This window comes from Odocoileus virginianus, chromosome 10, assembly GCF_023699985.2.
Source record: "Odocoileus virginianus isolate 20LAN1187 ecotype Illinois chromosome 10, Ovbor_1.2, whole genome shotgun sequence".
NCBI classification, from domain to species: Eukaryota; Metazoa; Chordata; class Mammalia; order Artiodactyla; family Cervidae; genus Odocoileus; species Odocoileus virginianus.
In genome coordinates, this window is record NC_069683.1 from 30,454,595 (window position 1) to 30,469,634 (window position 15,040).

General features: G+C 48.5%; 1 protein-coding gene across 6 annotated transcripts; it reads right to left on the reverse strand.

Annotated features, from left to right (window-relative positions):
- On the reverse strand, nucleotides 1–9,158 carry LOC110131307 (ecto-ADP-ribosyltransferase 5). 6 transcript variants are annotated; one of them, XM_070473331.1, is made up of 6 exons: nucleotides 9,029–9,158; nucleotides 3,213–3,417; nucleotides 2,776–3,014; nucleotides 1,078–1,801; nucleotides 454–486; nucleotides 1–368 (listed from the first exon to the last, which is right to left on the reverse strand). In XM_070473331.1, the coding sequence occupies exons 3-6, from the start codon at nucleotides 2,860–2,862 to the stop codon at nucleotides 262–264; spliced, it is 951 nt and encodes a 316-aa protein (XP_070329432.1). In that variant the 5' UTR covers nucleotides 2,863–3,014; nucleotides 3,213–3,417; nucleotides 9,029–9,158; the 3' UTR covers nucleotides 1–261. The 6 variants fall into 6 exon arrangements, with proteins under 6 accessions (XP_070329432.1, XP_070329434.1, XP_070329433.1 ...); XM_070473333.1 differs by lacking the exon at nucleotides 9,029–9,158 and adding an exon at nucleotides 3,714–5,401 and having other exon boundaries at nucleotides 1–365; XM_070473332.1 differs by lacking the exon at nucleotides 9,029–9,158 and adding an exon at nucleotides 3,714–5,398 and having other exon boundaries at nucleotides 2,776–2,999.
- Between the last annotated feature and the right edge of the window lie 5,882 nt (nucleotides 9,159–15,040).

Sequence of the window (15,040 nt, forward strand, 5' to 3'; positions counted from 1 at the left end):
TTTGATGTCACCATACTGCAGCACTGTTTAATGGAGTAGCCATCACAGCATTATCCTTGCTTGTCCCCGGGAGTCCCCACCATATAGCAGAGCTCCCTCCACCCTACCATGGCCTCAGATCCCCGGACATCCTGGTTGGAGACATGGCTGCTAGGTCTGGGTCTGAAACCATCTTGTTGCTTCTCCAAGCTCTTTGAAGCCCCCCTTCTTCATCTGGAGGTCACATGTTCCCAGGATTCCTAAGTGGGAGGCATTGAATGTTCACTGCCCAGCTCCTAAGAGCTGGAACCCCCAGGAGGCCAAGAGCAGGGTCTTCCAGGAGAGCAGAGTGAAGGCCCCCTTGGAGAGTGAGTCTCCCTGCCCTCCTACTGGAGAGAGAAGAAAAGACAGTGAGTGGTCAGCAGGGCCAGTGGGGAGTCAAACAGTCGAGGGAGGGACCCGAGGGTGACTCACTTGGCACAGACTCACAGCTCAGCCTCTTCTTCTCTGCAACAGACAGCAAAGTGAGGCTTCCAGTTAGACTGACCCTCACACCACAAACTTCCCTTCCCACCAGGCCCTGGTACAACTATTCCCAATTCAATCCCTCTTCCCCTTCTCCCAAATATACTTCTGACTTCCTTTCCTCCTCCTTCTTCCAGTAAATCTTCCCTTTTCGCCTTTCCATCCCTGCCCCATCTTGGCCCAGTCACTCTGTCCTGTCTCAGCACTGGGGAATAGCACATTTGTGTCCCATCAACCCACTATGCCCGCGGCCTCCTGAGATCTGAAGCTGCACTCCTGCCACTTTCCTCTGCTTATTGCCCTCCTTAACCAGATTCTTTTGGTCTATTAGACTGTGTAGCAGAAGAAAACTTCTGGGAACATTTGGAGAATCATCTAAGAACATTCACACATGCAGAAAACACTTATCTGACTGCCACTGAGCTGGCAGAACCTGAGTCACAGAGAAAAATATCTCCAACTAGCTTCTGGCCCTCAACTTCCTCATTAATGACGTGGGTCTCTTGAAGGCCCTGGGGACTGAAATCAACTGGGGACCTCCTGGCAGTCCTGCTTCCCTCATGCATGACTCACCACCCAGATAGGCGCAGTTAAAGTGGCTGCACATCTGATCACTGCTGGAGAGAGTCACCAGGCTTTTGTTTCCATCCTTAGAGAAACTCGTCACCTCGAAGACTTCATAGGGGGGGATCAGCACCTCACGCTCCTCAGGAAAGACAGACAGGGCCTGGATTGGAGCCCCAGAGCAAGTCCTTAGAGAGAAGAAGGTGGCATTACCAAATCTGCGGGCCACTGCCTCATCCAGGGAGCTGGAGGCAAACTGGCCCAAGCGGATAGAGTCCCCCACATTCTTGGGTTCAAAGTGAATCCTGCGCACGCCTCGGAACACCGCCTGCCCTGGTTCCCTGCTGCAGCCCCCACTGCCCCGCAGCAGCTGCAGGGCCCGGGTCAGGTAGAAATGCAGCGCCTTGAAAGGGAAGTGGTTCATGTAGGACTCCCAGGAGCCACCGCCAGTCCGCACAGCCTGGTTCAGCTCCCGGTACAAAGTGTTGGATGAGTTGGTGTAGACCATGATGGCGATTCCGTGCTGGCTTCTGAAGCCAGGAGGCAGAATGAGCCCTGGACGTTTTTGCTCCCAGGCCTTCTTGGCTGTCTCCCAGGACTCCCGCAACCGAGTATGGTTGGCCATCTCCTTCTCTAACAGAAGCACTGCTTTCTCCTCCATCTCCTCCGAGCAGCCCACATAGGCATCATCAAATGTATCTGGAGCCAGGCTCAGGTACTGGATGGTAATACCCTGGGCATATGGAGAAAAGGAAGAAAGGAGCCACACAGAAAATGTATAAGTTCAGGGTACTGGACTAAGGTCCTGGACACAGATTATTTCAGAAACCCAGAATCTCATTTCTATGCTCAAATATCTGGAGTCTTATATTTGGCAAGAGCTCAAGGGTTTAAATAACAGGCAGTGAAGTCAGAGAGACATTGGTTCAAATCCTGAATTCACACCTACTGCCTGTAAGATCTTGGGCAAGTCTCTTAACTTTTCTGGGCTTCAAGTCCTCTACTTATAAACTCAGTATACTTCCAGCTTCACAGGGTTATTGTCAGGACCACATATAGATCCTAACTAACTAAGAGGGGTCATCTATCATTAAAGAGGTTCCTGCACTTGGTGGAATGTGGCGCTGGGTGACTTCCAAGCACCATTCCGGCTTTAAGACTCTGTGTGCAGGTGATATACAAATATGCAGTCAATCTCCAATGACCTGACCCCATGCCCAGCCTCAGACTCTTTCCCTCTCCCACACAGGTGTGTAGACACCACACCAGGTCCCTGTCAGCTCTGAGACTCAGTCCTCTCCTGCTCTAGAAGTCTGCATCCTCCAACCTGGGTGGGAGTGGGGAGGAGGTCAAGCCCTGGCCTGGGAGGGGCTGCAGGAGGGTCGTACATGGGTAACCCGAAGGAGAGTGTGTAGGCTGGGTCCTGGGTGGGAGATGGGAAGTGAGAGGAGGAAGCTGGAGGCTGCATACGGGAGGAGGGTATAAAGGATTGAGGGTCACAGTAGGACCTGTGGGTGGAGGTGGGGTTCTGGGAGATGGAATGGGAACTTGGGGCTCCCTGTGGGTGTGGAGGTTCCTGAGAGGAAGAGAGTTTAGAGGATGACATCCTAGAGAAGCATCCCTGGGAGGGATATTTGAGGAGTCAGGCCCCGGGTCCCACCCCACCAAATATTCCCTTTGCTGCAGCAGAAGGCTCTCCCCAGTTACCTGCCCGGGGTCATAATAGCGGACACCACTGCCGAGGGTGTAGAGGCTGAGGTAGCTGAGGCTGATCAGCAGAGTTGCCCGTATCATTCTTGCTGGATTCTTGGAGGGTGAGATCCAGATGAAGGTGGGACTAGTGATGGTCTTTATTGGCTTCAGTGGGCTGGAGGACAGAGACTTGGAGCCTTTTTTCTCTGGTGTGAGGGATCCCTGGTCCGGGACTTGGCCTGGCAGTGCACGGGCTGGTCCACGGGCACGTCTAAGTGAGTGGACTCAGCTTGGATTATATCATCCCCCACTTCCACCCCAGCACAACCATAGCCTGTGCTCCCCGCCTCCTGATTCCTGGGGTTCTCAGAGCCATCTGCCCAGGAATGATAAAGTAGATGGGTAATAATGGCTGTGCTGGAGTGGGGAGGGGACAGGGGTCAGGGACCCACCTGGAGGCAACAGAGGCCTATTAGAAGGAAGAGCCAATTCTGATTCCACGACGGAGCTGTTTCTTTGACTTGCTTTTTGTTGCTTCAGTTTTTATAATCACACATAGAGTTCTGCCTCAGAGAACCCTGCCCCTCTGCCTGACTGACTGACTGCCTCCCTGTTCAGCTCACAGGGAGAGAAGCTGACCCTTCCACCAGTGAATGGCTGCAAAAAAAGGAGAGATTAACACACTTTTTCTACAGGCTGGGCATTTCCTCCAAGATGTTCTGTAAGACTAACGGCCCTTTTTACTTGACTTCCTCACCGCCTCCCCCTCTCTATTCTGCCATTTAACCTTATTTTTCACCTCCCCCACCCCGCTCTTTTATAAAAGAACCTGGCATACAGACCCCGATAAAGTAGTTAGTTTGAGACATTAGTCTGCCATCTTCTCAGTCAACCGACTTTCTGAATAAAGTCATATTCCTTGCCTCAACACTTCATTTCTCAGATTTATTGACCTGTCAGGTGGCGAGCAGAGTGAGCTTGGACTTGATAACAGGCCGAAAGAGAGAAGGAGAACTGAAGCTTCCCGGTGGCAGGGGCTGAAGTCTGCACAGGCGCTGCGCTGTACTGTGAAAGGGGAGTCTGGGAGTCCCAAGGGTCAACAAAGTCCGAGGCTAACTATAGCATCAATGTGGTAACCTGATACCCATACCTCTCTTCCCCAACAACAGACAGCAGGGTTGGGGGAACGGGGCTGAGAGCTGTAACTTCCCTTCCCAGGGACTGCGAGGTCTTTCTCCAGGATACTTTTCTCCCAGCAAACCAGGGCGAGAGGAGGAGAATTGTGAGAAGTGGTCTCTCCCTTGGGTGGGCCCTTTCTGCCATGGTTGGTGAAAGAAAGTTGTATGGCTCAAGGTAGCCTGGAGCTAAAACTCCCCTCCAAGATCCTCCCCACCTTTCTAGGCAAAACAAAGAACTCTCTCATCCACGAAAAATAGAATTTAGGTTAATTATGCCCAGCTCCAAGCCGGCCCAGCCTCTGGCCAATCTCCAGAACTCCTTGCCCCAGCCATTTAAGAGATAACTACTCCCAACAACCTTGGAAAAGAACAAGCCCCCTTAAGATGCTTTCTACAGAAAGCCCCCAGTAGCTTTCTACATACATGCCTGTATATATTTACTCTTTTCTCAGATAAGTGCAGTAGCTCGCTAATCTGACTACTGCCCCTTCTCACCTCATTAAAAGTGATCTGTTCCTGTAGAGTGCCAGTCTTGTTCTTTTTCTGAACCTCGCCTACTCTAACTCCCGACCTTACATTTTTGGTGCCGAAACCCGGGAAGTTGAGGTTCCTTCTCCTTCTCCATGGCCTGCTTTTCGGAGCGTGGAAGCCTGCCGAGCTCACTTTCCTGCCCGGGCTTTCAAGACCTCCTCGAGAGGATGCCCTGTGCCTTTGTGAGTGGTACAAGTCCTGTGGAAGGGCTTTATTGGTTTTCCACATACCCCAAGGAATACTGACCTCTCTCTTTCTCTTCCTGCTTTCTCTACACTCTCTTTTTCGCGAGACCGACCAACTCCAGGACAGAGGCCTTTTGCCATGCTTTACATGCTTTTACTCCTTTACATGCAACATTCCATTCAAGCTGGCCCCTAAATTAAGGTAAGTTCCAGTCCGGACGGTTTTCTAGAGGCGCCCTAAAACTTAGTCCTTTCCGGGTCCTGGGGACCCCCAGCCTAGGGCCACTCTGTAGGCAACAGTGGGGGACGCTCCAGCTCGACACAGAGCTCTCTTCTCATAACTCCTATTGCAACTACGGATGATGACTCGAGCTCCCCATAGGAGCCTCTGCTTGCCTTTCAATTATGGGGTCTGGCCAATCTATCTCAAAGGATTCCCCTCTGGCCTGTGTTCTCAAAAATCTCAAGTCACTCTCTCTCATTGAACTCAAAGCTAACCGCTTAAAACAACTCTGTATACAGATCTGACCTCAATACCAATTAGACAACCAAAACCACTGGCGTGAGTTTGGGACTTTTGATTTCAATATTTTATCAGATCTCACTAACTTCCTCAAACGGAATGGCAAAGGGCCGGAGGTCCCATATGCCCAAGCCTTTTGGGCCCTTCAGAGCAGGCCCTCCCTATTTAAGAACTGCTCCACCCATGAGGTCCTTCTATGCACCTTGCCTCCCAAACAAAAGGGCTCTTCTTCTTCAACTAACCACCAGTCATGATCTTCTGCACCCCCAGAGTTTGACCCAGCAGATGAGCCCCCTCCCTATCCACCACCCCGCCAACCCTCCTTCCCCCTCATCCAATTCACTCCCCCTCAACCCCACCACCCCATCTCCCTGACTCCCCCTCCCCTCTCCCCTCCCCTCCTACCACACCTTCATGCACAAATGTTTCCCCTGAGAGAGGTAACAGGGCCAGAGGGCCCCACCCAAGTCCACGTGCCATTTTCATTGTCAGATATGAGCCAGATAGAAGAAAAGTTAGGATCATTTTCTGAAAATCCTACCAGATACAGAAAAGAATTCCTGAGACTCTCCCAGCCCTATAATCTCACATGGAGTGACATATATTATATCCTAAATGCCACTCTCACCGCAGATGAAAAAGACCATATCTGGTAAGCAGCAAAAGTCCATGCTGATCACTTACATAACCAAGACCAGTTGCTGATGAGGCGGTGCCTCAATTAGATCCCCATTGGACTTACCAGTCCAATGATCCAGGTATCAAGAGACTCAATCAGATGATTACTTGCCTTCCAGAAGGAATGCAGAAAAATACTCATATCCATGTCAATTATGATAAAGTCAGAGAAATCACCCAAGGTGCAGACTAAAATTCAGCCTTATTCTTGGCACACCTCATAGAAGCAGTCCAAAAGTATACTAACCTAGATATCACCACCCCTGCTAGGTTACTCTACCTTCATGTTCAATTCATCAGCCAGTCCACCCCTGACATTAGACGCAAGCTTTGACAACTAAAGGAGGGCCCTGAGACCCCCAAAGAGACCTTTTAGAAGTAGCCTTCAAGGTGTTCAATAATAGAGAGGAAGAAGCTAAGAGAGAAAAAGACCGTGAGAGAAAAGCTAAATATGCCCTTTTGGAGGCAGCAATTAAGGAAAAAATCAGCCTGGCCCAAGTCATTCCAGACTGGGACTTAAGACCCCCACTGCCGGACCCTGCTTCCGATGCAACCAGTCAGGACACTGGGCAAAGACATGCCCAAACCCGCGGCCCCCTACAAAAGCATGCCCAACTTGTGGCCAATGGGGACACTGGAAGATGGACTGTCCCCAGCGACGTCCTGACACCCCTGGAGAGGTCCCCCTCCCAGACCTAGAGAATGGAATGTCCACAGAGATGTCCTGGTGCCCCTGGGGAGATCTCCACTTCTCCCCAGAACCCCAGCCCAACACTACGAGAATTGTTCCAATGACGGGGCCCAGGTTCCAGCCCCCCAGCCCATGTCCTGGACACAAGCTCGGAACTTAGGGTAGACGGGGTAATGGCCAGAAAAAAGACCTCCTTTATAGTAGACACTGGAGCCACTTTCTCTCTCTTAACTTCCTACTCTGGCCTAACTCAAGACTCAGAACTCACAATCAAGGGAGTCTCTGGAGTTCCCTTTAGGCCAAAAATAAGCCTTCCATTACTCTGTCAATTTGGAAAATCGACCCTCATACACTCATTCCTCATAATGCCTAAGTGCCCAAAGGCACTCCTAGAAAGAGATCTATTATCCAAATTGGGAGTCTTTATTACCATACCCCCCTCGATACAGTCTCTATATTCTGCATGCAGATGGCACCTGGACCATCCCTATCCCTCGCCCCTGACCTTCCCTTGGGTCTACTCGCCTTAATTACATATCCCACCAACAAAAACTATTTTCCCAGATAGAATCCAGGCCTTAATTAACTGTCCACTTCCAAAAACAGAAAGAGAACTCCTGTCTATCCTCAGCCTCCTAAACTTTTTCCATGTCTGGATCCCTAACTTCTCCCTCATTGCAAAGCCACTCTATGAGGCAACTAAAGGATGTCTAGATGAGCCCCTCTTTAACCCCTCCTCTCTGGCCAATCCTATTCATTGGCTCACCCAGAGCCTCCTCCGAGTGCCAACTCTCCACCTGCCAGATCACACCAGACCATTCTTTCTCTTTGCCCATTCCAACCAAGGACAGGCCCTGGGACTTCTATGTCAGCGGGCTGGAGACACCTGGGCTCCCATAGCCTATCTGTCAAAACAGCTTGACATGGTGACCAAGGGGTGGCCTCCCTCCATACAGGCCATGGCTGCTGTCGCAGCCCTCGTACCCGAAGCAAATAAACTCTCTAGACATGCCCCTTTAACAGTCTGTTCTCCACACACCTTCCAAGACTTACTATCACATTGGGCTTTCCTCTCCCTTCCCCCTTCCAGGGTGCAAGTCCTACATGCCTTTCTCCTCTACCCTTGGCTCTCATTCTACCCCTGCTCTCCCCTTAACCCTGCCAGCTTATTACCCACATCCTCTACAACAGACCCTCTCCTACATAGCTGGAGCCTAACGGTAGATCTTACCCAAAACCCCTTTCAACATTTAACAGATCAGCCCATCCTAGACCCAGACACCCCACACTGGTTCTTTGATGGCAACTCTCAAAAATCCCCACCCTTCACAGCAGGATATTCCATCATCTAGGGGGCCCTTTGCCACAATTATGAGACCCAGATAACTGAAGCTTCACCTCTGCCTCCTCACACCACCTCCCAACAGGCAGAACTGATAGCTCTCCCCAGAGCTTTGACTCTGGCTAAAAATCTAAGGGTTAACATCCACACAGACTCCAAATATGCCTATAACATACTTCACTCAAACACCTTAATATGGAGAGAGAGAGGTTTCCTAACCCAAAAGGTTAGGTTTCTTAATCCCATTATTAATTCAGACTTGATCCACAAACTTCTAGGAGCAGCACTCTTACCAAACAAAGCCGCCATCCAACACTGTAGGGGACATCAAAAGAGAAGTCTCGGGGGGACTGGGATGGGGAATACATGTAAATCCATGGCTAATTCATTTCAATGTATGACAAAAACTACTGTAATGATGTAAAGTAATTAGCCTCCAACTAATAAAAATAAATGGAAAAATAAAATAAAAAAAAAAAAGAGAAGTCTCATATCCGCCTACAACAGTGCTGCAGACCAGAAGGCAGAAGAGATAGCCTTGTTCCATCCCTCCCTCCAGCCCCCTGTCATCTTAACTCTGACTCCATCTGACCCTTCCACCACCAGAAAAATCCTCTCTTATCTACACTCACTCTTTCATCCCTTGTCCAAGACACTCCAACAGTTCCTCCGTAACCACTTCCCTGTATCCAATGCTGACCAACAATATTTAGATAACCTTAACTGCTCCTGTCAAACATGTCAACGTATTAATCCCAATTCCAACCTTAAATCTACCTCCTTTCCAACCCATCAAATGCGAGGCAGCCTCCCAGCACAGGACTGGCAGATATACTTTACTCATATGCCCCTGCTTCGGAGATTCAGATACCTCTTAGTCCTTGTGGACACTTTTCGGGATGGGTAGAAGCATTTCCCACTACAAACAAAAGAGCCCACACTGTGGCCCAAATCCTCCTCAAAAATTATCCCCAGGTTTGGCCTGCCTTCATCCCTACAGTCTGATAAGGGCCTGGAATTTATGTCCAAGGTCACCCAATAACTTGTCCAATTCTTACAGATACCCTGGAAATTTCCATATCGTCCCCAGTCCTCAGGAAAGGTAGAAAAGATACATAGAATAATCAAAGAAACTCTTACCAAATTAACCCTTGAGATACATCTGGATTGGACTAAACTTTTGCCGATTGCTCTCCTCAGAGTGCGGGCTTTGCCCAAAAAGCCGCTGGGGCTGAGCCCCTTCGAGGTGATGTGCGGAAGGCCCGTGCTCCCTCCTTAGACTCCCCCCTGAACTTCCTCCCATACCAAGCTTCCTACACTCCCCTCTGCTGGCAGAACTCCGCAATGCCCTGTGGAACTGAAAGAAAGTAAAATGCTTGTCTTCAGTAAAAAAAGTTTGTGGAAAGTGAAACCCAAGAAGAAAGTTCTATGTGTGGTACACTTAATTAAGAGAAAAAGAAGTGTGGCTTATAGGTGGCTGTTCTATGAATGGACAAATAAAGTGATAAATACTGAAAGTATAAAAAAGGTTTGTGGAAAGTGAAACCCAAGAAGAAAGTTCTATGTGTGGTACTCTTAATTAAGAGAAAAAGAAGTGTGGCTTATAGGTGGCTGTTCTATGAATGGACGAATAAAGTGATGAATACAGAAAGTGTAAAAAAGGTTTGTGGAAAGTAGAAGAGAGTTTTGTGCATGATACAAGTTTCTTAAGACATTAAACTGCGTTTGCCAAAAAAAAAACAACAACAACAACAACCATAAGTTTCTATCCCACTACCCCCTGGAGTCACCTCCTGGTACACCTCTCTCACCTCACCTCTGATCCTGTGCTGCCCTCCTTAACTGACCCCTATCAGGTCTCTCTCACAGAGCCTACCTCCTTAAAAATCACCCGGCGACAACCTCTGTCGACCAACCAAGAAGACACTGAATGACCTGGACACTCTTCAACCTACAGCTGTTCCTGACCCAACTACTACAAGACCTCTGGACCAGAACCCTGACAGAAACCTCCTTCGAAGACCTGACCACGCTGGTATCTCAACTGTGGCTTCAGGGAATTTCAACCTGACTCCAGACAAAATTGATTCCTTTACTCTCATTCTCTACATCATTCTACATCCTAATGAATACTGTTCCTCCTCAGATTCAAGCAACCACCAACTTGGGACCTTTTGCCCCTTGCCCTGACTGGCCTCTTCCCATCTCTCTAACTATAACTGCATTCTTAAGATATAACTGCATTCTTAGTCCTTGCTATAGGCCTAGTAACTGTCTCCCCTCAGGACTGGTCACTTATCCTTTGTCTTTCCGTTGGTATTGCCTACGTTGCTAGCTGTGTTCTGCTCCTAGGGTACTGTTTCCTCCGCAATGCCTGACTAACAGAACCGTGACTCCTCTTTTCCTTATCCTTGCTGTGCTCCCCAGCCTTCTGGCTAGTCCCTGCCCCTGCTTAGACATTTTTTCCTATGTTCATTCCTCACGTTATAATACGGCTCCAAGACCATGCACCATGAACCTCGGTGGGAGGGGGGGCGGGGAGTCCAAACCCCTACTCATTGTTAAAGTACAAAAGAGAGGGAGTTTCGTGAGAACCTGCCATAAGCCAAATGGAAGAAACATATGTTTCTATCCCATTACTCACTGGGGGTACTCAGATGGGGGCAGGATACTAGATCAAAATCAGGAAAAAAACAAGAACAAGTTATAAAGAACTTAATTTCCCAGTTACAGGCGACCCCTGAGCCTTATAAATGCCTAGACCTCCTTTCCCAATTATGGCCTTTCCTAAAACCTCCCTCTGATAACCAACACCTTACCCGCCTTCTCGACTCTCCCTTCCAACTCTTCCAGTGCACACAGCACACACCCCAGTGCTGGATAGGCATGTCACTGTCTCCCTCACCACACAGAGCCAGTCCCTGACCCTCAACCTGGCTGTCACAGGGCAACTGTACTTCCCCTTCCCAACAGAAAACTACACAACTCATGGGCAAGTCTCTGACAATGTCCTACTCTCAGCCTCTTCAAACCTAACCTGTATCAGCTACTCTAGTTCCAACTACATTGGTCTTACAAACTCCGCTCCCTCCTTCTGTTCCACTTGGGTTCTCTGGAACAGCACAAATAATTGCACCAACCTGGGAATCTTCATTCTCTGCGGGACCTGTGCATATTCATGTCTCCCCCTTGACCCCCCTGGACCTTGCATCTTGGTCTTCCTGACCCCGAGTCTAACATTCCTCAAAGAAGAAGAGGTAGAACAAATAGTCTACCCCCAAGGGGAAATTTTCCCACAGGAAAAGACGAGCTGTCATAGCCCCCCTCCTGATTGGGACTGGCATAGCAGCAGCCCTAGGCACCGGGGTTGGGGGCATCTCGACCTCGGCCCATTTCTACTACAAGCTGTCCCAAGAACTTAATGAGGACATAGAGCAGGTAGTGGAGTCCTTCATTTCAGTCCAAAGACAAATTAACTCATTAGCTTCTGTGGCCCTACAAAATAGGCGAGCCCTGGACCTTCTCACCACAGAGAAGAGAGGGACCTGCCTTTTTCTAGGGGAAGACTGCTGCTATTTTGTTAATGAAATGTACATAGTCCAGGGCAGAGTCAAAGAACTTAGAGACAGAATTGAACACCACATGAAAGAGTTACAAAACTTTTACATTCCCCAAAACCTGTTCCAACAGGCCCTCCTTTGGTTACTCCCTTTCTTGGGACCATCGGTACTTATCATTTTATTCCTCTTATTTGGACCCTGTCTCTTCAATCTCTTTCTCTCTTCAATGTTTCTCCAAGAACGGATTCGGGCCATCTCTCGAGACCAACTCAAGACTGTTCTTTTGCTTGAAACCCTGACGGTGAGAATAAAAATCAACACTACGGGCCTTAGACTTCCTTCATCCCAGACTACAAACCCCTGGCCCTCATTTATCAGCACAAAGAAGCCCTGAACATTAATGGTGCCCACATCTCTTTCTCTTTTTATATATATTCCTTAAAGTCTGGAATGAAGGAAAGTTGCATGGCTCAAGGTAGCCTGGAGTTAAAACTCCCCTCCAAGATCCTCCCCACCTTTCTAGGCAAAACAAAGAACTCTCTCATCCGACGAAAAATAGAATTTAGGTTAATTACGCCCAGCTCCAAGCCGGCCCAGCCTCTGGCCAATCTCCAGAACTCCTTGCCCCAGCTGTTTAAGAGATAACTACTTCCAACAAACTTGGAAAAGAACAGGCCCCCTTAAGACAGTAGCTTTCTACATTCTTGCCTGTATATACTTAGTCTTTTCTTAGATAAGTGCAGCAGCTCATTAATCTGATTGCTGCCCCTTCTCGCCTCATTAAAGGTGATCTGTTCCTGTAGAGTGCCAGTCTCATTCTTTTTCCTGACCTCGCCTACTCTAACTCCAGACCTCACAGTTGGAACTCCAAGGCACTGAGCCACGGAGACCAAGAGGGTTCTGCCTGCTGAGAGGTCACCACTTGTGCACTTATTGTTGTTCTTTAGTCACTAAGTCGTGTCCGACTCTTTGTGACCCCACGGACTGCAGCATGCTAGGCCTCCCAGTCCCTCAGCATCTCCCAGAGTTTGCTTAAGTTCATGTTCATTGAATCAGTGATACCATCCAGCCATCTCATCCTCTGTTGCCCTCTTTTCCTTCTGCCTTCAATCTTCCCCAGGATGAGGGTCTCTTCCAATGAGTTGGCTGTTCACATCAGGAGCAAAGGATTGGAGCTTCAGCTTCAGCATCAGTCTTTCCAATGAATATTCAGGGTTGATTTCCTTTTGGATTGACTAGTTCGATCTCCTTGCTGTCCAAGGGACTCTGAAGAGTCTTCTCTAACACCACAGTTCAAAAGCATCAATTCTTTGGCCATCTGCCTTCTTTATGGTCCAACTCTCCCATCCATACATAACTACTGGAAAGACCATAGCTTTAACTATATGGACTTTTATTGGCAAAATGATGTCTTTGCTTCTTAGTACACTGTCTAAGTTTCTCATGGGCTTTGCTGGTGGCTCAGAAAGTAAAGAATCTGCCCACAATGTGGAAGAACTTGGGTTGGGTAGATCCTCCAGAGAAAGGAATGGCAATCTACTTCAGAATTCTTACCTGGAGAATTCCACGCACAGAGGAGCCTGGTGAGCTAGTCTGTGGAGTCTCAAACAGTTGGACATGGCCGAGAGACTCTCTCTCTCTCTTTCTCTCTCTCTCTCTCTCTCTCTCTCTCTCTCACACACACACACACACACACACACACTAGGTTTGTCATAGCTTTCCATCCAAGAATCAATTGTCTTCTAATTTCATGCCTGCAGTCATCATCTGCAGTGATTTTAGACCCAAGAAGAGAAAATCTGTTGCTGCTTCCACCTTTTCCCGTTCTATTTGCTATGAAGTGATGGGACTGGATGTCATGATATTAGTTTTTTTAATATTGAGTTTTTAAGGTGACTTTTTCACTCTCTTCTTTCACCCTCACCAAGAGGCTCTTTAGTTCCTCTTCACTTTCTGCCATTAACGTGGTATCATCTGCATATCCGAGGTTGTTGATATTTCTTCCTGGCAGTCTTGATTCCAGCTTGTAAATCATCCAACCCAGCATTTCGCATGATGTACTCTGCATAGACGTTAAATAAACAGGGTGACAATATACAGCCTTGTTGTATTCCTTTCTCAATATTGAACCAGTCAGTTGTTTCATATAATTTATTCCACTTATTTATTTGCATACAGTTTGCATGTGGCCAAAAGTTGGGTGACATGTTGTCCAACATCTGAGTGGCCCCCACCCGCCTCCTTTCTGTTTATACCTTCCCTCCAGTAAGCTTTACTCAGATGCAGAGCTCTCTCTCACATCCTCAGGGGCCACCCTTGCCCTTCCCCAGACCCTCTGCCCCTGACCTCTCAGACTCAGGCCACCCCATGTTTGTAAACATTAGCCTTTCCCCTCACCTCCTTGGGCTTGCCTATAAATAACCATAGTTCTGAGTTTTGGATACCTCCCGGGAGGTAATGAGAGAAGGGGCCAGCTGAGGAATTAGTCAGCAGCTCTGGGAGAAGCTTTCTGGTAGCATGAGCCTCTGCGGGTGGCAGGGTTCCTCCTTCAGAGTGGCCAAAGACTTATCGGTCCAAAAACTAGGATTTAATAGATGTACTTGGTACCTGTTGTGTCTGAGGTATGTGTAGGTTAGATTCACCCCAGGGCTTTGTCCTGGTTTGGCTCATTAATTCAGACCCATCTTCGTTCCCCTATCCCCTCAGGTTTGCCAGACAAAGAATTTCCTTCACCTAGAATTCTGCTTCCTGTAGACCAAAAAGGAGGACAAGCTGTGTCCAGGATTGAGAGAGGGAAATGAAAAGAGGGGCATCCCAGGGAGTTCCCTGGTGGCCTAGGGGTTATGATTTAGGTATTCACTATGGTGACCCAGGTTCAATCCCTGGTCAGGGAGCTGAGATCCCACAAACCAAAGAACATAAACAAAAAAGAAGAGAAGCAGTCCAAAAAACCAGACTGCTTATCAAAAACCACAGATCAAGTTCTTTTGTCCCCTTCCAATGAGACTGTACCCCTCCCAAGCTCTCCAAGATTAGAAATCAGGAGTCACTATGCTGTTCTCCATTATTGTGAAAAACAGTATCTCACCTACATATCCTGATGCCTCTCTCCCTAGAGGGTCCTGAGCATTGACAGTTGGTGGAACAGAAGATACTATACTATACTCTCTGGACAGATAGGCCTGCAGGGACAAAACACAGGACCAGATCTGCTGGTATCAGGGTTTTTCTCCTCTTTCCATCCTCTGGCTTTGGGGAATTGCTTCACTTATCCTGAGACCTGGCACCCCAAGAAAGACCCCAAGAGATGGAGTCAAATCTAGTCATTGAACAGTGGTCTGGAGTGAAGTGGAAAGTCCTCCAAGGTCACATAGCCCGTCAACACTGGAGTTGAGACCCAGACTATCTACTCTGGGAGTCTCTCCTTGCTCTTCAGGTGAGTCTCCATGCTCATCTGAAAGGATCAATAAGGAGATACTCCCTGAGGCCAGGGATGCTGAATGCAGGACCAAACCCAGTGGGAAGGCACCTGTTCCAGCTTGAATCCTTGATTTCTCTCTGGATTCAAGGATTCCCTTTTTCATGGGAAGAG

Bases quoted from the DNA above. Each gene is read 5' to 3' on its own strand.
- LOC110131307 (XM_070473331.1), bottom strand. From the start codon at position 2,862: ATGATACGGGCAACTCTGCTGATCAGCCTCAGCTACCTCAGCCTCTAC. The intron at 1,802-2,775 runs GTAACTGGGGAG...CCATATGCCCAG, and splicing joins GCTATTATGACCCCGGGCAG to GGTATTACCATCCAGTACCT. The intron at 369-453 runs GTGAGTCACCCT...TTCTCTCTCCAG, and splicing joins GAGCTGTGAGTCTGTGCCAA to TAGGAGGGCAGGGAGACTCA.